Raw genomic sequence first — 22,008 nt, 5'->3', positions numbered from 1 at the left:
TAAATACTTATATTATGTTTCATCTAGAAAATATTACGTATTATTAAGTTCAGAATGTATGTGATTATACAAAGCTACTTCAACGTCTGCATGTCACAATAATTAAATGGTGTCTCAAATCTGAATATATTGAACAACCTAGGCAGAACGGGAAAAACCCAAGGACGAGGCTTTTCTAATGCGCAAAACTGAACCACGTCTGTCGATGTGTGGAAAAAGATGTCCAATGAACCAAAATCAACCATCGCTGGTCAGTGTAAAGGCTAGAAGAACAATAACAAGTGTAAAGAAAATGGTTGCACCGGAAAACAACCACATAAGCCTACTTCCTGGTTTCTGGCTAACTTGACTACTCAAGTCCACTTCATTTAGAAGTTGCCTCACTGCATCTATATCGGAATCCTTTGCTGCTTGCAGTAGTCTGCTCTGAATTTTGTCAAGTTTATCTAGTCGCCTATCTCTGGAAGCATCCTTGATTGGCCAGAAAAGACCTGTCATCTTCCACAGAAATATGCCCATGCAAATGGCTATAACACAATCCACCGTATAATGGTATCGTTCCCTGATTTCTCGTTGGGCGCTGTGCATCACAAACATCCATATAAGAGCTGAGCTATATCCTCCATAAGCTTCCTGTAACCATTTTCAAAACGGAAGTATCAAATGGGATTTGATCGTCATGTCCTAATGTTCATAGTCCAGGAAATTGCTAGTATGCAACGAAATTAAGTACCTAAAACATTTTTCTGCATACCTTCCATGCCATAGCAGTCAACACTGCAACAAACATATGGCCGCTGAAAAGTAAATCATTGCACCCGCCTCCAGCTTTTGTCAGCAGATTGTACCATGAGGAAGATCCCTTAGAAGCAGTAGGTCGTAAAAGATCAGCAAGAAAGTTCATCAATCCCCAGTGTGGTTGGAATTCGGTGCTGGAATCCCCTGCAACAGCTGAGGGAAAAAAACAGAATTGGGATTTTACAATATGTACATGTTTCTAGTTGATAGACTATGTGGAATCAGAATCAGAAAGAAATGATGAAGAGCATACCATATGCTATATCATATTTAATGACTAGTTTTATAGCATTAGAATTGTTTGAATATGGAACATAATACTTCTGAGCCCAGCGATGAGGGTATGGAGGCACTCGGAATCTCGTTGATGCACACCACGGACGCGGTGAGGGCAGAATTGTGGACACAAATGCTAATGCCCTAAGAAGCCGACCAATAGCCATTGTGAACATGTATCTTGCACCCAGGCCCAAACCCGGAGCTTCAACCGAGTTGAATAATACTGAGAACCCAAGCATTATAAACAACATCAAGAAATGATGCAATCCAATAATATGTGCTCTCAATAAATTGACCAGCGTTTGGGGCAATTTCTCATTCAACGCCAGCAGCAGCCACTGCCCAACGTCAGGAAGAGGCGGTGTATCACTGTACAACATTAGCAAACCCATTATACACCCAACAATCAGGATTCTTGTTCGCATGCAAAGCTGAAGTGGAGATAACTTGATCATTTCTGTCAATGTTAAATGTATTAGAGATTAGACAGCGGCAACATATTTCTTACTCCAACATTAAGAGACAATCATCACCTAAAATTCCCCATTATTCCAATGCAAGATAAATCTCAGTAAAGGCATAACAGAAAGACGGGGCACAGGTCAATGATGACTGGAGCACATATCTGTTAAAACATCTTTACTTATTCCACATGAGCTCCCCAATTCCTTTCAGCCCTCACTATAGAACACACGTAAATGTTTCTCGATTTAGATGGCATTCTCCATGTCCATTTAATACATTAGAACAGATGCCAAGAAACACAAAAGGAAATCTTAGTTTAGTAAACTATTTCACTTCGTTTCTATCTTCAGAGTAATAGAAACGAACCCTTAGTTGAAAAATGGAAGTTTTTACCATATGCGTACTTTCTATATAAAATAACAGCAAGACTGATTAAGCAAACTACTTAGCATAATAGAAAGCCCCAATTCAAACCTTAACAAATTATCTCCTCTGTTTCAAGAGCAACCATAACAGGACACTCTGTTAAATTAATGTCATTACTCTATTTACTGTCGCTTATTATCCTCTGAGAAGAAAACAAAGTTCAAACGTAAAACGCACAATATCTCGGATCATAATCAAACAACAGACCATTAATTACATCCCAAGAAATTCCAGATGCAAGCAATCAATACAATCCATAAAATCCAACACCATTCCTCTCAAACCAAACGTGAACCCTGATACAAAAATTCAAACTTTTATCGATATACATACGTACTTGTGCCAATCAAGACCGAGAACAGCGGTAGCAAAGCGAACGCAAATAGCTTCAAAGAGAAGTGCGGAGAGCATGAAGAGCAATGATAATATGAAGGGAATGGCGACAGGTAGCTCCAACGACCAGTGCCTGTAGAGTGGGACGCGAATTATAGTGGCGATCACGAGCCCCGCCCAGAGAGCTGGCTGCATCAGCTCGTGCCACACCGGTGATATGTGGCGGAGGTAGTCTATGCCCACGTACGCTATTGCGGCGAGCCCCAACCAGCCGGAACTATCACGGAGGTGGCGCTGCGGCAAACGCATTTTGTGATCCTCTGATTCTTTTCTTCTCTTTTTGCTATTTCCCATTTTTTGTGTAGAAAATCATATCATAGTGTTGATTTCTAATATATATCATTGCATATTCTATAGGATAACATTATATATATATATATATTGCATGATCAACCTTATAATAAGCACATGCCATGTATTGTGAAGCATCCAAATTCAGTAATTAGTATAATATTTTTTTTTTGAGAGCACTAATTACTATAATATTTAGGATAATTACATTTACATGCCCACGTGCGATCAGTTCACATTAAATAGTCGTTTTTTTATATAATTAAAGAATTCATTTCTGATATTTTTTTTTAGTGTATGTGTAATTTTTAAAGAAGTATGATGATTTATATAAATGATGTAGTATATTTTATAGGTGTATATATAATTATCTAAAAGGTAAAAGTAATTTGTATAAACAAATCATATATTGGGTGTCAATGTAATTATCTTTAATATTTACTACCTATACGTGGCACATTTGATGTATGCGCATAAAAAATATAAAATAATTAAATATTATTTATTAATTTATTTGTAAAAATAAATAATTTTGAAAGAGAAAATTTAGAGTAGGAGAAAGAGAAAAAAATATTAATTAAAAATAAATAACTATTTAAAAAAATTTATTTTACTACTTGTAGATAATGGGAGAAAAGTAGAAGTTAGTGGGTGAGAAAAAAAAAGAAAAAAGAAAAATAGCATACTAAAAAGAAGAGAGATACTAAAGAAGTGCTCTCACTTAATATATAGTATATATCGATTTCAAGTTTTGATTTAATGTACACCCTGAATTATGTAATCCAAAAGAAGGATTCTTTTTTGGAACATGTGGAAAAATGCAAAATGAAATAATATATATATATATATATATATAAAAGTAATTAGTTTCAAAAGAAATAGAGTTTCGCGGTGAATGCAAGAAATTTATCAATTAAATTGAGTGTATATTAGTTTTTGGAATATGTGAGTTTTAAGATGCTAATTTAGATCCATGGGCTGAAGATGCTTTGAAATTTAAGGAGGACCTGTAGCTTTTCCACACGATCTAATCAGAAATAATCAAGAATAAATTATTTGATTCACATCAGTATTGCACATTTTTACGTGCTGAAATTGAGATTGATACATCTATTGTGTCATTGATGGGATTTGTAATGGACCAAAATAAGTAAAAAAAATAAATAATTATTGTCTTGGGATTAGGTATAAGTCTCAATATTTTAGTCACGGGTGCGATCCACACTTGATTTTTTAGGTGCTATATAGGTAATTCTCTTGCATTAGGTGAGAAATCCTACTGAAGCTGAAACACATAGAAGGTCATAGGACGGCAGATGCTCCAAGGAAAACAGTAAATATTACAAAACTCTACCTCATGATTCTTAGTCAAAACCAAGATACTAATTTGTATCATTATGTTATTTATTTTGACAGAATAGTATAATATGTTTGAGCAGTTGAACCTGCTTCATTGTATTATGTATAATAGGGCAGAAGGGCTTGCTCTATTATAGCTTCTTTGGGAGGAGGAAATTCAGACAGAAAACACATCATGATGAGTTCTTCCCAACAATATCTAGTTTTTCTCATGTTACTTTTGTTTATTACAAGATGTGTTCTGCTCTGCACCACTGATCCAACAGATGGATTCATCAATGTCCCATTAACAGAGGACAATTTCGAAATCCAAAGGCCGTATGATGTGCCCCTGGAAGAACGATACAGTTATAAGAATGGTACTCGTCGGCTGTGGGTTTATGCCGATGACAAGCCCCATGATCCCAACAGCCACACACAGCCTCGTACTGAAATCCGGATACATGTAAGTTACTACTGCTTTCACATGTTTAGGTGTGTTTCAAAAGTAGTGATGATACTATAATTGGTATTATTGGTGTTTATTGTCCGTGTAGGGCCTGGATTACTCATCTGGCGTGTGGCAGTTTGAGGGGCATGCATTCGTCCCCAACGGGACGTCTGGTGCTACCATATTGCAAATTCACGGTGCGTCCCATGGAGCAACGACTATAATTCTGAGGATTTATGGTGGAGACATGAGATATTACAGTGGCCAAGTGATGGCAACTGATCTGTATGATAAGTGGTTCAGGATTAATCTGATACACGATGTTGATGGAGGGAACGTGACTGTTTTTCTTGATGGAGCACAGGTGTTTACAACAGGAGACCAGGGCCCTGGAGACTTGTACTTCAAGTGTGGAGTCTATGCTGCACCGGAAAACATCAGTTACTACATGGAATCCAGGTGGAGGGATATCAAAATATACAAGAAGTGAGATTCATTGTCAGAAGAATCTTACAATCCTGGAATGTATAAAGAGAATAAAGACTGTGCTGAAATTACTTACAAGCAGAGTATATGAATTTAGTACAAACAAAAAAGTAACTGCGGGAATCTGATCATATCCTTAATCATATATACTACGGTTTACAAATGAAAAAATAATCTACATAGCCTAAATACATGTCCTGCTGCACATAATTTTCCTACACCAGACTTGAAATTTCCTTCATCAGCAGAGCTCTAGCCCGATTGATTGTAACAAGACACAAATAAACATGCTCCTCAAGCTCCTCAACTTGTTTCATGAACCCAACTTCACACTTCTTCATCTCCTTCAGTACTCGGAAAGAAATCCTATCTTCCCTCCTGTCCAAGCAGAATTGAATCATTTCTTTGTTGTGATCAATCTCGTCCTGAAGCCGGCCCACGAGCCTGCTCATTGTATCAAAATCCCTGTTCAAGATATAGGTCCCTTTTGCAGCCGCATCAAGTTGACTCCCGATTTTGCTCAGAAATCCATACTTCAGAAATCCCATATCTAAAACTTTCTTCTTTAATGGTTTCACTGGTGGCAAGGTGAGCAGGGCCGGCCCCATGAGCAGTACAGTGAGAGTGTGCAGCGCTAAGGCTACGGCTAGCCACAGGCTGCTGCTACACAAACCCCTGAAGCCTTGTTCATGTATTTGATCAACTTAATCTTTCTCGCCACCCTTTTACTCTTTGATTTTAAGTGCTGTAAAACCGATGAGTGCTTCTCATTAATTCGGCTCAAGTCTTGCTTGTTCATAATGCTGGAGAAGGGATCCTTGAGAACAACACGGGAACGGAGCTCAGAGAAGATGGAATCGAATTGCTGATCATTGGAAGAGTAGTAATCATCGATAGAGTCGAGCATTTGATGAATGAACCTGTAATCAGATTGGACTTGGCCTAAGCTTCTCAAGAGCTGGCTGCAGAATTTTGAAGCTTCAGCACTGACATCAAAATAGTTAAAGAGAAGGGACTTGAGATCAGATGACTTGTTAGAAAGAGCTGCTGAGTCAAGAACAGCTGCTATAGTTTCTTGGGCAGGGTCAAGGAGAACTTCTGAAAGCCGACAATGGGCATAAGCCGGTGGCGATCTTGGTTCGTTTATGAGCAATTGGGCTTTTACGAAGAAATCTGCATAGGATTTCGTCCTGAACGCACATAGATATTCATTGTTGACATCAAGGCTTCTATCTGATTCTATCTTCTCGTTCTTATCTGCAACCAAAAATTATAACCAATTCAACATAGACAATCGAAAAAATAGACGAAAATATTAAGGTAAACAAAAAGAAAATAGAACCAGTTTATTGCAAAACATATATGTAAGTGGACCAAGCTGAAACAGCCTAGCTATATAATCAGAGTTGCAGAGTTAGGCAAAATTAAAGAGTGCACACAATGAAGTCGGAGAACGGTATAGATATAACAAGAGTATATATGTACGTTTGATCTATAATTCTTCAATTATGAAGCTTGCAAAAATTAATTTTTTGCTATTTCCATGACAAACTTATGATATGGGACCAAATTATTGCATCATAAATTATGACAGCGATTCATACATAATTACAACATTTTCATCATCCAAATAGATATATATATTTCCAGTTGGCACGCACGTACCTTTCTTGATCACTGAGGTTCTGAATCTTGCCCACATCTTGAAACTCTTTGCAAAATGCGAGTTTGCTTCAATTCAAACAACTAAGCATGTCAAAATTGCTGTCCAAAAGGGTTTCTTCCTTTCTGCAAGAGCTGATGAATTTCATAAATTGTTCGTAGATCAGTTGAACCTTTTATACAAAGCTACTTATAAACAGGCAGTTTAAGGTTTGTTTTTCACGTTATCAGTTTAAGATAGCCCTTTGTTTGATCATCTCATATATATAGCGGTTTGTGTGTGTGTGTGTGTGTGTGTGAGAGAGAGAGAGAGAGAGAGAGAGACTTGTCCAAGATGTTTTGCAAGGTTTAAGGCTGATATGGTGTAAGAGGTGGGTGCTGTGAAAGAGGTTCTTAGGTTTATCTGTATTGTAGCCACCTTTTTTTGTTATCTCGCCACCTTTATGCATGCACAAATAGCATGACTTCGATATGATTACACCCTCTACGTTAAACTAGCTCACCATGTCAACATACTAGAATTGCCCATCAATCTTATCTAATTCGCGAAATTGAATCTTCATAGTTATAAAATTATGAGTTCGAACCCCATCAACATATATGATATGATTCTATTTTAATAGTATTTATTGTTCTATTTTAATAATGTTATTGATTAAATATAAATTATATAATTATCTGATATTCATTAATAATATATAATTGTTATAGTTGTCTGTAATTAATTAGATATAAATTTTTTATATTAATAATTATAACTATATTTATTTAAAAAATAATAATTCATCATTTTCTTTTTAAAAAAATAACAGTATAGAATCATCCCAAGATGGCAAGATTCCATCCTCTATTAATACTCTCTTCATCTCGCATCATTATCGCTATATTCAATAATTTAAAAATGAGCATCGATCATAACTTTTTTCAATATAATTCACTATATGTGAAGCATAAATTATGCAACTGTTTTAAACCCAATTAGTTGTTACGTAAAAATTTCACATTACGTGTATATAATATTTTCAGATATATAAATCACGTACATTTTTTATATAAATATTGCGTATATAAAGAAAAACATAAAATAAATCGAATTTAAATAGAGGATTTAGGAGGTTTTTATTAATTTATTATTATAAGTGGTGTCTATGTGGATTTGAAAATTGGGCTCTTAAAAGAAAAAGGTAAAATGCTACTCATGATGTTTTAAACATAATGTTGTCTTTGCTTTAATGAGTTTGGAGTTACGAAATTTCTGTTCCGAAATAATAAATTCACTCCACTTATTTGGATAATTTTATCTTGCAAATGATTTATAAATCGTTTGATTTTCAGTGTTGTACATAAGTTATATCTAATAATATTATGATAGATTTAAAATTTATTTAATATAAAATTATTTATTATATTTTTTCTCCATTAAATTTAAATTGGTTTATCCAAATAAAGCCTAAAGAACTGAAAACTTGCCATGATCGAAATTATGGGATTTAATGCAATTTATCCCCTTATGATATTATAAATGAGCTTTTTTATAAAATAAAAATATAGTAATTTATATTCCTCTGTATTTTTTAAAATGAAGTAATTTATTTCTAATGACAGGGAGGTAATTGCTTTATTTTAAAATTTTAAGGAGTAAATTGATGCATTTTGAAAAGTACTGAGGGGTAAAATATGATTTTTTTGTTTTATAAAAAAATAATTTGTTTATTCACAACATTACGTGGTACAAATTGATTTTTGCCTAAAATTATGTTTAATATTAGAGAAAAAGTAGGACAACCAATTTACTAAAAATTAGAAATCCAGCTTACTATCTCAGGATTTGGTGTACGTAAACATAATTAATGCGTGTGTCTAATTATAGGTATCATGGTAATAATTACAATTGCATAGAGAAGTGCGTGGTCGTTTTGGGGAACTCTCTCATTCAATGCACGTCTTCTACTTCTAGCAAAACGCGACTTCCCCAGCAAATTAATACCACGATTCACGAGCCATTGTCACGTGCCCTGCCCATACATACACCACTAATCACATCACTTATCAAAATTTGTTTCTAATAATTACTACTCTTATGATCAATTAATTCCGTAAACCCAAGAACATAAATTAATTAAGGGTCAACCACTATACATATTTAATAGGGATAATTACACTCTCCTCCCTTAAGATTTAATGTAATTACATATAGATCCCATGTGATTTGAGAAATTATATCTAACACCCGGAGATTTGCTTCCGTCTAACAAATAAGTTCCACTGTTAGTCAAAATTTACTAAATTTGTTGATATTAACAGAAAACGTGAATGAAAATTGATATTTACGATTGGTTGATTTATTACTGATTTATTGTAGGTCAAATAATTTTTTTGGACTAAGCTACTCTTATAACGCTTAAATAAACCTCCTCACATACATTAACACGTGAAGACACATGAGGGTAATTTAGTCATGAGAAGATTTACTTGACCTATAATAAGTCAATCAGGGGTAAATATAGAATTTCTTCAATTTTTTTGTTAACATCAGCAAATTTGGTGAATTTTATCTAACAGAGGCAAAACTCAGAGGTGTTAAGTATAATTTCTCAAATCACATAGAATCTATATCTAATTATATAAAATCTTAGAGGAGGAGAGTGTAATTATCCCTATTTAATATGTCAGTCATGTTTAAGACTATTGTACTGTTGTCCTATCAATTAATATTTGGCATTTACTGCACACTGATCAACTATCTTCAAGTAGATGAGTTCTAATTTTGTACGAGCATTTATCTCATTTTTATATAAATTTATTATAATTTATTTCATAATTTTTTATTATGTTAATATATTGATTGAACTGATGTAATACTCAATTTATTAACTACGATTAAATCATGTTTATTAATTACTGCTTCTATATATATATAGAAGTATCTTTGACTAGTAAAATTTTGATAAATGTGCTACTTAATTAAGAATTAAAATGCTCCAAAGCAGTGAATAATTTTTATAAAAAAGATTGAGGGTTTCAAAACAATTACAATGAGTTGATTACATATAATTATTGAGAGTTTGAAAATTTCAAAATCTTTTCAAAATTGTTCCCAAATACCAACAATGAGACCATAATATATATATAAATGAATATTGTAGCATAGACTCAATTTTTCCCAACATAAAATCAATTAATTACATGGAGTTGAGGCAAATTATTTTTAGATTACAATTAAGCTTCGTGACTATATGTAGTCATGTATTCGAATGAATATATTATTTTATTTTAATATATAGTAATCAATTATTTATTTACTGTAATAATAATTACTGATTATTACATATATTATTTGATGGTGATAACAATATGTAAATTAGTATAGTTATTAATAATTAAAATTCATAATATATTTAAGAAAAAATATTGGAGTTAAATTGAGGTGAAGCAGGGCATGGGCATGGGCATGGAAAGGAAAAATTGGATGTAGTGTTTGTGCTAATTAAGCTAACCATTGCAGAAACAAACAAAATAAGAATAACAGAAATAAGTTAATAATCATATGCAATATTCAAGCAAAGAAACACACGACACTACCACTACCACTATATATATCTCCCTTAATTTGTCCTTAAGAAAAAAAAAAAAAGTATAAATATATATATATATAGGTTGTATGATTGAGTTAACGGTCAAGAATGTTGATTAAGGAAGGTCGCGGGATGACAAATACATACAACCTATAGCCTTTCAACAACGTCCAATCTCTTGATGAGGTTTTACGTGATTGGTTATAAGATTGATGTTTTATAATTAAAACATTATGAGTTTGTATTCAACAAGTATATTAATCTCACGTAATAACATATACATATTTCTAATTTTAATTAATTCTCAATACAAATAAATTTATACATATAATAAAATAAAAATAAAAAATGGTGGGCATGCCATTAATAATGATGTGTATATATATAAAATGAGTTGATGCAAGAAACGCACACCCCACTTAATTATTCTTCCAAGTCATCACCAAATACTAAAGTGTGGAGAGATGGATGTTGTAATTACGTGGAGGCTTCAATCTAATTATTTCTGTGGTTATGGCCTAATTAATGACACATCTAATCTATAATTAGAGAGTTAATATCCATTAATATTTTTTTTATTAAAAAAAAAGGAAAAAGATTGGAAGAAATGCATTGAGAAAATAGTTGAACCATTACATTTAATTGATTCCATTTCATTGCTTATACGATAGAAAAATCAGCAGTGAGGGAACCAAATGCATCATAATCTGCACGAGTAGAATTTGTCACGTCCACTGATCCATCTTCTCTAATCAATTTTGGTTGCCCAATTAACTACTTAATTACTTTCGTGAATAAATGAAGATCAATTTGAAATATTTAGTGATATTCTTTTTTTTTTAAATAATTTCTTGAATATATATTTTCTTTGAAGTAAGAGCATGGACTATTATTAATTGAAATAAATCGATTACAATCACAATCATTCATGTCGATATCAATATTTAACAAAGACTATTACAATAATCATATTATGGGTAACAACACCTAGTATTACAGTAGACAACAACTCTTACTATACAATAAACAACACTTATGCACATGGTTTTCCATTTTAATTATTGAGCTTAGAAACTTCATTATCACTCTCAAATTTCTTGTTTAATAAGAAGAGAAAAAGGGGGAATTGGTTTAAAAACAGACATTTCCTAAGTTTAGCATTTTGGTTAACATGTGGTGCCAATTGTATTAAGAGAAACTCAACTAATTAATGAAGTAAACAAAAACAACGTGATGAAACAAACATATGAGAAAATTAAGTGCAAGTTACATATATTAATTAGACATTGGTATGTGGCGGCGCCCAACTACGTACCAACCACATTAGATTCTGCTGAGGTGGTTGTTCTTTCTGCAACCTCCAAACTTGTAATTAACTACATTTTGTTACACCATCATCTCATATAAGAATTTAAAATATAACAACTTTTTTTTTTTATAAATAAATAAATGATCTTTTATTTGATTAAGTTTTATATCATATTAAATGACCATCACATTTTAAAATTTAAATTATTAAAAAATATTAATATTTTTTAACATACTTTGATACTAGTACGGAAAGAATCGCACCTTCTAACTCAATCAAATAATTGATCTCTAATAAACAAATAATAACAGATCATAGAAAGAATCTGGTCGAAAAATATACATGACCAAGTTAGCATGTCATACTTAGTGGTGCAATCCAATCAAATTGGTATGAAGATGTTACAGTTAAATTTCTTTGAGTTTTTCAATAGAGTTTTAAAGGTTACATTTGAAATTGACTTAATTATTCACTTAATAATGAACAGAATATGAATCGAGCTAGTGGTATTTGATTTTCTTTCAGATGTTATTTGGAAAAAATATATTTTAAACTTAATTTGTTAAAGATTCGAGCTTAAATTATGAAATACATCAGAAGTTAATAAATATACTTAAATATATAAATTGTATTTGCGAAGATAATTAACTTTAAATCCGTATGTATAGCAGGACGTAGAACTATAAAGAAATTAAGTAATTTTAAAGAGAATGAGAAAGAGTCTAAGGAGAGCAAATTGTGGTCTCCCGACTACAAAAGTTGTCTTAGAAACTACCGAATTACATACTACAGATGGATACAATCACAGCTCTAATGATTTTAGAATAATAATTCCCATCATAGGCTAATTTTGCTTTTTACCTTCTTTTTTCAAGAATTATTATTTTCGGACACAAATTCATTCTACTTTTTACTATATAGAAATAGAAATGGTCATACATTCACTTCTTCTTCTCTCTCTCTCTCTCACACACAGACAAAGACATAAACTTCAGTTTCATTGTTAGAAGCCAAAGTTTCAGGTGTTCAGCAGCTACAGTTACACTTGGTAAAGAAGCCGTTAGAGTTAATAATGGGGTTTTCCGGCATGTGGATCTGCCTCTTTTCTCTTGTCAGTCTTCTACCCTTTCAGGTGTCTGAGTCTGCAACAGTATTGGTTGATGGAGTTTCAGAGTGGAGAAATCCAAAGGTTCAAATGGGAGACTCTGTCAGTAAGTGTTGTTGATTTTCTTTTTCTGCACAGGAAAGGTTGGCCTGGGTTTAATTTGGTCTCTGTGCTTTTCTCAGTTTTCCAGCACAAATTTCATTACAAGCTCTACATTTTCCAGAACCAGGAAGCTTTCAGTCTCTGCAACTTCACTCAGGCGACTCTCCTCACAAAACCCAATTCTATGTATTACACAGTAAGTTACGTACAGGAGTTTCTTGTTTCAGTTTTCCAGAATGCCCTAGTAATTTGAGACTAACGACACTAATATGTGTGAACTTTACTGTTCGAATTTGAACCAAATGCTGTTCTAGTTTCAATCAGATTAAGGTTCATAGTTGTCTCAATATGCTGATTATTTCATACTTATCGTCGCATACGAATGATTCATTGGAGTGGCATACTTCACGCCCTGGCTTCTTCTACTTCTCCTTCAACAATGGCTCAAACAAAGCATGCCTGGATGGCCAAAAGCTGGCAGTTCTAGTCTCATTACCACCCCATCAAGATCATGCTGGTTCCCCGGAGCCGCCACCGCAACTGGTGGTTGCAGCAGCTCCACAACCAGTCTCCGGCGGCAATGTGGCTTCTTCTACGGCATTCCCTTGGCCGTTTCAGCCCCAAGAATTAGCTTCTCCTAGCCCTGCACCTGATTTATCCCTCCCCGCCAGCAGCCCCATGGGCCCTGATACTGAAGGCCTCCCATTTATCAACAGCAATCCAGCAGTGCCTCTGCCTACCGGTGAAGTTGATTCAGCTACAATTCGTCCTTTGCCTGCATCTGGTCATCAACACTCTCAACAGGTATTCCAACACTTATTAGCATGATTAATTTACTTCTTGTTTTTTTTTAAACAATTAATAAATTGGTGCTATTTTTAGCTTTATATACGTATTATTATATGGTCGAATCCAGATGATTGATGCCAAAGAACAAGGCTTGAAAGAAAAAAGGTGCCCTTTTTACTGGGATTTTCTTAGATTTTGCTATATGACATTTATGGTGTTCTTGATTGGAATGCAGGATTTGGGGTTTTCTGCTGTCCAGAGAGCTTTGAGTTGTATAATTTTGGTGATGATGATTATGATCTAGAGAGAGAGGTCTTGAGGGTGATGATTATACCATATGTAATATAGCTATGTTTGACACTACTTTTGTATCATTACCACTTTGTGTTGGCAAAGCAATCGATTACTTACTACTTTTTCTTTTTTATTTGATTCTTTTGACAACCCATTTTCTTGGGCTTCGTTTGCTTTTTCGACATGAATTATTTGTACTCTGTGAAATTTATGTTGTAATTGTCCCCTGAAACGGTTATAGTTTCATAATCAGAACTAGGAGATTTCACCATTTTCGTTTCTCAACAAATGTATATAAAGAAAAGCATTATATATCACAAATCTGTTTCTCCACCACCTCTATATGAACCGAAAACTTTTTGCATGAATACAAGAAAGCAAGTTATTTCACTTTTTTGAAAATCATTGAACTTCAATTTTCAACTTCTTGTGATCTTACACAAACAAATTCTTGTACAAATTTGAAAGGCTCTCTGGAAATTGAGTATGTTAGCCATGACAAGTAACTGACTTCCAGGATGACTCATAACTTGTATTCATCAATCTTTCCTCCTGCTAGTTTGGTTCTTACTCCTCATAATTTGAAAAACAAACACCACAAACGACAGAAGTATAGTTGACCCAGCAACAAGGGGAATACACATTTTGCACCTTTTTGCCCGAGGCTTGTGTTCCCCCTCCTGTACCGTTCCAGGCTGAGTTTCTGGAACCTCTTCATGCAGTTCATCGGCAGAAGGCCTTTCTTTTTCTTCTTCTTCTTCTTGGTTATCATCTGCTTTATCAGGAACTTGATTGTTGTTTACCTGTTCATCTTGTTTTGCCAATTGTGTCGTACCCAAAGACTCAGCAAGCTCAAGTTCTTGATCTTGTTGACGCTCGGTTATTTCCTGGATTTCAGCCACTGTTTTCTGTGTCTCTGGTTCTTCTTTATGGATTTTGGTTTCCAGGCCTGGTGATGTCTCAATCATTTCATACTCGTTAAGATCTTCTTCGTGTCCCTTATCTTTCTGCCTTGAAACAGGGTGTTCCATAATATCTGTTTCAGAAGGCATTTCATCATTTCTATCTTCTTCTCCATTTCTTGCCTGTCCTAATTCATCCTTCTCCTGGTTCAAAGTCCCTGTTTTTTGAACCTTTTCATCCACAACCTGTAAATTCCCGGTGCCTTCTTTAACAAGCTCCTGCTTTTCCTCAATTTCCTCAATTGCAGTCCCACGAATTCCTTTCACCTGCTTCGGCATTGTAATCGTCAAAGTTGATTCATCCTCGTTAAACTTGGCCTTGATCTTGTCCAAAATCACCCCGTCAGGAATTCTGAAAACTTTCTTGAATCCCTTAGTCTCTGTATCTTTCTTGTACACTTTCCACCCCACCATTACAGTCTCTTTCACCTGCCTTTCACCGCTTATTGCTATTGAAGTCCCATCCTCGTTTATGTCGATCTTTATGTTCCCTCTCTTGTACCCTGCAAAAATTTCAATTTCTTGTAAATAATTCACAGAACAGGAGAAGGGCTACATGAGCTTTATATATAATCAAAACAAGTGCATGATCCGGAAACGAGAACCCTTGAGATGAGCAGTGAGTATGAACATGGCATCTGTTTCCCTGGACAAGAAAAGAGGGCCTGCACGGTCTTTGGCGATCTTGAAATCGGAGGTGAATTCATCGGCGATGCTGGTAAGCTTAAGTCCTAATTCCAGTTCCATTCCTTCTAAATTCTAATGCAATTTTGATATTGGAAAAAATATCAGGGAAGGAGTTTTATTGACGTAGAACAAGTTTGTGGAGAAGGAAAGTACATATGCTTTGCTTCACTTAGTTTGTGAATGGAACAGTGAAAAGCCGACCGCTTATTAGCCTTGGCGGGAAGCTAAGTTCAAACATAAAATAACACGTTTTGTGGATGTTTGTGTTTGCTTCTTTCCAAGGTTTTCCTGTGGGGGTCTGATGATGGGCCATTGTTTCTTTCTTGAACACTGATGAGAAACAATGAAAAACGAGTCAGGATTTCTAGGGAAGTGGTTGACAATTAGTGAGTTTTAAGACCAATATTCCATGGATTTATTTCTTTATCATACAAATTGAGGAAATTCTAATTCAAAACGGATTTCGTCCGACCTGTTTGTATGATTTAATCATTAATTGGGTTCACAACGGGAACCCAATCATTAAGCACTCTAAATCATCTTAATTGGGTTCACAACTAGTAGCACAAGAAACACATACTTTAACTATTTCAATCCAGTTGAGTTCCAGTTTCATGTCTCTCGCCAGAATTTCTCAATCAAATACTTGTCAGCTCAGCAGTAGCAACCACTTTAAGCTGTAAAAAATGAGCTGGAAATTACCATTGGTGATGATTGAAGTCAGAAAGAAAGAAAGATACAAAGCACATTGAATGGGCAGATTCGATAGCAAGTAGGCAAATATAGGGCCCAACTTATTTTACAGCTTATTAGGTGACCCCATAATTGTACTCTCTGTGACCATTTGCATGTTACCAAGACAGGCTTCTGACTCAGAAAAAACAACTTTTAGCTTTTAGCATTTAAAGCTCTACCTATTGTCATTAAGCCAAAAGCCAACCAGCTGCTGCAGATGAAGAGACCCTTTACTATCCTTTGGCCCCTCTACTTTCAAGTTTCTTTCTCCAGCACTCAATTGAGATATTATTATTGATGATGATAGTACAACTGCCAGCCATGTTCCTTCTAGAAATCAACAAGGGTAGGCAGATTATCACCACTGGTTGATTTCTTCTCCAATCTCAAACAGCATGTATGGAGTTGTCTTTGCATGGCCATATTGACAGGTATCTAGGACAAACTTTTAGGAGCAAATGAGTCATAGAGTTTGTACATTATATATAAAATTATGCATCAAGAATCTAATACAGCTTACTAAGCCTGCTCTATAGTATTACTTTGAGCTGAGAAACAGGACAATTTGAGCAACATGTCACATATTCAATGACTTGTGATTGTAGGTCTGAGTTCTTAAACAATGGAGAGAAGGAAAATAGTATTCATGGCAACTTGAGGATAGCGAGGCTGATAATATTTTGACATTTCCAAGACGGCAGTCGTGCGGGCAAACAAGCAAAGAATATTTGGTTAAGAGTGTCGAAGACATCTTTCTTGAATTAGAATTTCAGTAAACTATCGCCACGAAACGTAATTACAGAGTCAAAAATGAAAAATTTACTAAGAAATTTGATTACAACAATTAAAAAAAAAAAAGAGGGAACAATAACATCATGGACAGCAGAAAGTCCAATCTTTCTTCCTAAGTTCTTTACACAATGATCATTATGAGATAAATACAAGACTTTAACCTTTCAACCCTTTTACATTCTAAGAAAATTGCCTCTCATTGATTTCCTTCTCCTAGTCACCTAAGGAAAAACCAAAATTCACAAAACAAATTTCAAGTTCCAATTACCAAAGGCAACTCCATAGATCAAATCTCATCAATCATGACTATTTGGTCGGCTGAGTGACTCCAGACACTCAGTCCTGCTGCGAACAATATGATGGAACACTTCTCTAACCTGGCGTTCTAATGGATCCAGCCCATCCTTTATAGCTTCAAACACACTTCCCATTTCCTCAACTTTCTGCTTCAGTTCCACCTCCTTATCCTTCTTCAATGGGAAGTTGACAGAATCAGTCAGTTCATTCAAAGGCCGAGCGCATTTCTCAAGCTCAATAATCTCCTTTAACAACCCACAAAGATGTCTCCTGTCCCGTCTCTTCGACTCATCCAGAATTATCTCGTGGAGTGAAAGAATCGGGACAGCCCAGAAGAACTGCTTTGTGGCGTGAAACTGCGTCTGAAGACCACGGTCTTGACAGGGGATTGCAGCCACGAGAGCCCACATTGTGAATAAAAGCACATTGCTCATTGTGAAAACAGTCATGCTAAGTCCATGGGTTGACATATTTTCATTAGCTCGTGGAGCCACCAAGTTACCCCCGATTGCTTGAAGCTGCCTAGAAGCGGACCAAGACCTTGAAACGCTCCATGAAAGTGACCTGAAGTGGCCCAAAGATTTTTGCTCCTTCGGCACATTACTACGTCCAAAAGATCGGTTCCTGTGAGCAACATTTGTGTTGGGCTCTTTATCCTCAAGGATTCCAATGGCCAAATCGACTAGGGCCTTCTTTGCGCGGCGAAACTGCCCTTCACCAATGCTCCTCTGATTGTCCAATGCACACAAAACAATCTCCAGCTGTTTCTGCCACTGTCTTATCTGCTCAATTCCATCCCTGATCGCATTACAAACATCCAAAGCCTTAACACTCCTCTCAAAGAAATCCGCAATGGATCTTTCCGCAGGAGGCCTATTAAAATGAGCCTTGTTCTTGAGAACAATCACTCTGAATTCCTCTTGGCAACAGAGGAATGCATCTAAAAGCTTGCGAAGCCAAGAGATCGAGAGCAGCTCGTCCGACTCGGCGGCAGCCAAATCTTGAAAGCGATCGGCGACTTGTTTCTGGAATGCTTCCAATTCAAGTTCTTGTACAGTGGCCTCATGGGTGGACTCCATGGAGTGAACCTGATCTCGGCGTCGGCTCAGAATGGAAAATCCAAAGCCGGAAGAGGATGACGCCTCGTGAAAATCTGTCGTTGGCATTTCTCTCAGCTTACATGCAACAGAAAAATCAAAACTGGAAACAAAATATAGAATCTGGAATTCTGAAAGACCCGCGAGAGACAGCAGAAAAATTTCCAACAAGATCAACAAAAGCTGATAAATTCAAGAATCCGAACTTTCAGTTCTTGTTCCAACAAACAAAAATTTGAACAAAAACGTAGGAAGAAAAAGAAAAAGAAAACAGATGCACGGTAACAAGATCCAATAAAAACTACAAAAATGCAAAAAGGGCAGATCAATTCAAGAATTCTTCCCCATGAAATCCCCTGTTACACAGAGAAAAGTTCAAAGACAAAAGCTTTATGAATCAAATGAAAATCCCATCAATCCTTCTGATACAAACATTTTCTAGAGGAGTGTATGAGAAAGAAAACAAAAACAAAGGAGGATGTTTCTTGAAACCCTAATGAGAAGGAGAGGCTTATATTGGGGGAGATTTGGACCGCGTATTATGGTCTGGTCTGTCGGGAAAAGGAGAGAATATTCATATTATTGAGAATAAGTCTTCATCACAGAAATACATCTCTTTTTTCTTAATTATTATTATTACTGCAAATTAATACGTAAGTGCTAATTAATTTATAGTTTCTTGAGAAGTCATATATAAGTAAAAAAAGTGAAACTTTTGGGGAGGAAAAGTGAAAAGGTAGAATTTGAAGAGGCCAAAAATGATGGGTGGAATTTGTTTACACGCCGCAAACGCGAATTGGACACGCCCTACTTTTTTACTAATCAGCGGGCCATCGCACGAGGACCATTGTTGCTTTTATTTACACCTTCAGTCCTTCAACTTTCTGAAATTGCTATGCACTCACTTAACTTTTTGTGAATGTTCGGTTGAACATTCATCTTTTCTCTTGTTAATTTACAATCTCCAAATTAATAATATTTGGTTCAACAATTAAGTTTATATGAAGGGTACCTTTTCAAAATCTCGACATTACTTTCAAGAAGATTAAATTATTTCAGAACAAATAATTATACCATTTCATTTTCCCCAAATATGTGCTTGGAAATAAAAATGTTACAAGTTAATAATTTTGAATTCATAATTATATTTTTTTGTTTTTACTTTGATGTCCGCAAGCGTGCAATATTGATTGCTTATAAATTTAAGCTGCTTATAAACATAAGATCTCTTTTCTTTAGTGAGATGTCTTTTTAGAACAAACACGTGAGGTTTCTATGAAGCTAAAGCGGACTTTTTTGTCATAAAATGAATCAACGATCCAGTCACAATATGTGGGGATAAGCCATAATTCATCACTTTTGTTCAGTAGTCAGCCACCACAAAAAGACTATATTTCTTGTAGTGTCATCTCTGCACATATGCAAAGATTATAATATGTAAAATCTAAAAATATATATTTTTTAAATCTTGTGTCATAATTTATATTTTATTTTACATATGTGCATTATTGTTTATTTGTACATTGAATGGATAATTTACATATATGATGTATCTATAAAACAAAAAATCAAATATAATATATAGTTAAAATAAAAAAATCATAGTAGTATAGATCAAGACTTTGGTCAATGACAAATTATGCAGAATGAGCTGACACCTGACAGACAAATGTACTTCATTTATGTTTCTAAATATTTTTACAACCTAATCAGCCTCTGCACCTCTGCAAATGTATGCCCAAGAAACTGCAAGAAAACACAATTAGCTGGCTTTGATTTATTAGCATTAAAAAAAATTAGTCACCCTAATTATTCTTTTTTGTTTTTATTAATTTTGTACAATCAATACACATTAGTTGTTCTCACGTGTATGCTGCTTTTTCCAAGAGAAATAGCATAGAGTTGATAAATCCACCAGCTTTTAAACAAAAACAGCCGACAAATCATCCCTGCATTCCTGACAACCTAAAAATATGTATAATTTATGTAATTATGATGATGAATTTTTTTGTGTACGTGTAATTTTTTAAAAATAAAAAAAAATATTTAAATAATATAAATATTTCTAATCATCACACATAATAGTTTTAAAAATAAAAATAATTTAAATAAATAAATTATAAATCATAAATATAGATAGCTATCCCCGTATATTATATGAAGAACCTCAAGATGCAGGGACTTCCAAAATCCAAGAAAAGATATTCCAGTATCTCAAAAAGTAATTATGATTACTATGTGCTAAACTCTGACTCTTCCAATATTTAATTGGTCGTCCTATGAAAATTTAATTCATATAATAAAGTTGCAATTGCTGATCATACAAGATTTACCTTAGTGTATTAGTAAAATAATTTGTCACATATGAACTATATTTTTCTCGAGAAAATTGATAATTACATCATTCGTTCTATTAATTTCTCCTTATAAAAAAAAAAAGACTAAAAATCGTAATAAACTCAACACGTCTTTCCTAGAGGTTCTCTAATCAAGCTCAAATTCTTGGAATTTTTCTTTATTATATATATGATAAATAATAAAGAACATAAACAGCTGCTGTTGTCCATAAATGAATTTATGTAATGTGGGATTGTTAGGGTTTTGGTCATTCCACATACTTCCAATTTATGGTGCAATGTGATTAGGGATATGTGAATGTCCAAAGAAACAAGAACCTTATTATTCATCAATAAAATTCATCTCATTCTTACAGATATCAAGAGAGAAGAGAAGAATGCTCATTAATTATATATTACTGGACAGCTGGGACTAAGTTTAAATCAATATCTAAACATCAAAGATTATTATATACAGAAATGTATACATTTGAGTGGAGCAATCAACAAATCCCTTTGATTTAGGCGTCAGCATCATCAAGCCCTCTGGTTGGCGTTTCCCTTTCAATATCTATGAATGAAGAAACCTACCCACAATTTTCCTCCCAATTGTCTATTTGGATAGGGAGTTAAGTGTTGACATCCAAGCATTAATGAAGTGACAAGATAAGGTTTGGCCCTTCAACTAATGCCCAAAAGTAATCTTTAATGCAAACTGCTGACTAAGCTGGTGATACACCTTTTCCATCACAACATTGGACCAATCACATTCTCCCATTTTTTTTGATTTCTTGACCCATCACTTTGAAATTTTCAAAGGCTGACATGATCAAGGTTAGCATGAATTCATACATGGCCCATTTGGAGACACAGAGAGGCAGGAGAATCTTTTAGTTGTGCAGGCCATTTCTGCAGTTGAATAAAAGTCATCTCTCCAACCATTTGTAGCTTTACTGTATTTTGCATTCTTTCTTTATTTTAAGGTTACATGAAAGTGATTGTGTCCGCTATACTGGCATTTGGCCAACTGCAAAAGATGTAACTTTACAATCTTTAAATTTTCATTTTCTGTCTATTTTTCTTTTACATTTGTAAGATATACTATGTTCAGTCTTTGACATACACTTTTGAAATCACATTTGGAAACAGCAAATGTTCTTGAAGTCTTAGTTGAAACAAACAAATGTAGGAGTCCTGCTTACAATAACAAGAGTGAACTAGTACAGGACTATAACATTCTTCTTGAAAGAGAGTTCTAACAAATGTGTAAACCAATTGTGTGGCCACGGAGCCCTGCAAGTGGCTGGTCCTTTGGGCCACTCTTGCAGTTTCGCAGGCA

At 34.6% G+C, this 22,008-nt stretch overlaps 7 protein-coding genes across 8 annotated transcripts; 2 read left to right on the top strand and 5 right to left on the bottom strand.

Annotated features, from left to right (window-relative positions):
- On the bottom strand, positions 18 to 2,666 carry LOC105159395. Its single transcript, XM_011076446.2, has 4 exons — positions 2,306 to 2,666; positions 1,052 to 1,446; positions 755 to 951; positions 18 to 633 (listed from the first exon to the last, which is right to left on the bottom strand). The coding sequence occupies exons 1-4, from the start codon at positions 2,653 to 2,655 to the stop codon at positions 238 to 240; spliced, it is 1,338 nt and encodes a 445-aa protein (XP_011074748.2). The 5' UTR covers positions 2,656 to 2,666; the 3' UTR covers positions 18 to 237.
- LOC105159598 (citrate-binding protein-like) lies at positions 4,119 to 5,249 on the top strand. Its single transcript, XM_011076711.2, has 2 exons — positions 4,119 to 4,456; positions 4,548 to 5,249. The coding sequence occupies exons 1-2, from the start codon at positions 4,187 to 4,189 to the stop codon at positions 4,929 to 4,931; spliced, it is 654 nt and encodes a 217-aa protein (XP_011075013.2). The 5' UTR covers positions 4,119 to 4,186; the 3' UTR covers positions 4,932 to 5,249.
- Positions 5,143 to 5,535, bottom strand: LOC105159597 (UPF0496 protein At3g49070-like). Its single transcript, XM_011076710.1, has one exon. It carries the CDS (start codon positions 5,533 to 5,535, stop codon positions 5,143 to 5,145), a length of 393 nt encoding a protein of 130 aa, XP_011075012.1.
- Positions 5,573 to 6,806, bottom strand: LOC105159596. The gene is made up of 2 exons (XM_011076709.2): positions 6,593 to 6,806; positions 5,573 to 6,184 (listed from the first exon to the last, which is right to left on the bottom strand). Exons 1-2 carry the CDS (start codon positions 6,627 to 6,629, stop codon positions 5,574 to 5,576), a joined length of 648 nt encoding a protein of 215 aa, XP_011075011.1. The 5' UTR covers positions 6,630 to 6,806; the 3' UTR covers position 5,573.
- On the top strand, positions 12,414 to 13,879 carry LOC105159394 (early nodulin-like protein 1). 2 transcript variants are annotated; one of them, XM_011076445.2, is made up of 4 exons: positions 12,414 to 12,684; positions 12,761 to 12,876; positions 13,077 to 13,484; positions 13,705 to 13,879. In XM_011076445.2, the coding sequence occupies exons 1-4, from the start codon at positions 12,546 to 12,548 to the stop codon at positions 13,771 to 13,773; spliced, it is 732 nt and encodes a 243-aa protein (XP_011074747.1). In that variant the 5' UTR covers positions 12,414 to 12,545; the 3' UTR covers positions 13,774 to 13,879. The 2 variants fall into 2 exon arrangements, with proteins under 2 accessions (XP_011074747.1, XP_020548466.1); XM_020692807.1 differs by having other exon boundaries at positions 12,425 to 12,684; positions 12,802 to 12,876.
- On the bottom strand, positions 14,100 to 16,881 carry LOC105159595 (ABC transporter F family member 4). The gene is made up of 2 exons (XM_011076708.2): positions 15,331 to 16,881; positions 14,100 to 15,228 (listed from the first exon to the last, which is right to left on the bottom strand). Exons 1-2 carry the CDS (start codon positions 15,470 to 15,472, stop codon positions 14,303 to 14,305), a joined length of 1,068 nt encoding a protein of 355 aa, XP_011075010.1. The 5' UTR covers positions 15,473 to 16,881; the 3' UTR covers positions 14,100 to 14,302.
- LOC105159393 lies at positions 17,024 to 18,900 on the bottom strand. Its single transcript, XM_011076444.2, has one exon. It carries the CDS (start codon positions 18,400 to 18,402, stop codon positions 17,236 to 17,238), a length of 1,167 nt encoding a protein of 388 aa, XP_011074746.1. The 5' UTR covers positions 18,403 to 18,900; the 3' UTR covers positions 17,024 to 17,235.

The sequence above is a fragment of the Sesamum indicum genome, linkage group LG3 (genome assembly GCF_000512975.1).
Source record: "Sesamum indicum cultivar Zhongzhi No. 13 linkage group LG3, S_indicum_v1.0, whole genome shotgun sequence".
Lineage (NCBI taxonomy): Eukaryota > Viridiplantae > Streptophyta > Magnoliopsida > Lamiales > Pedaliaceae > Sesamum > Sesamum indicum.
This window is presented reverse-complemented; position numbering and strand designations above follow the sequence as displayed.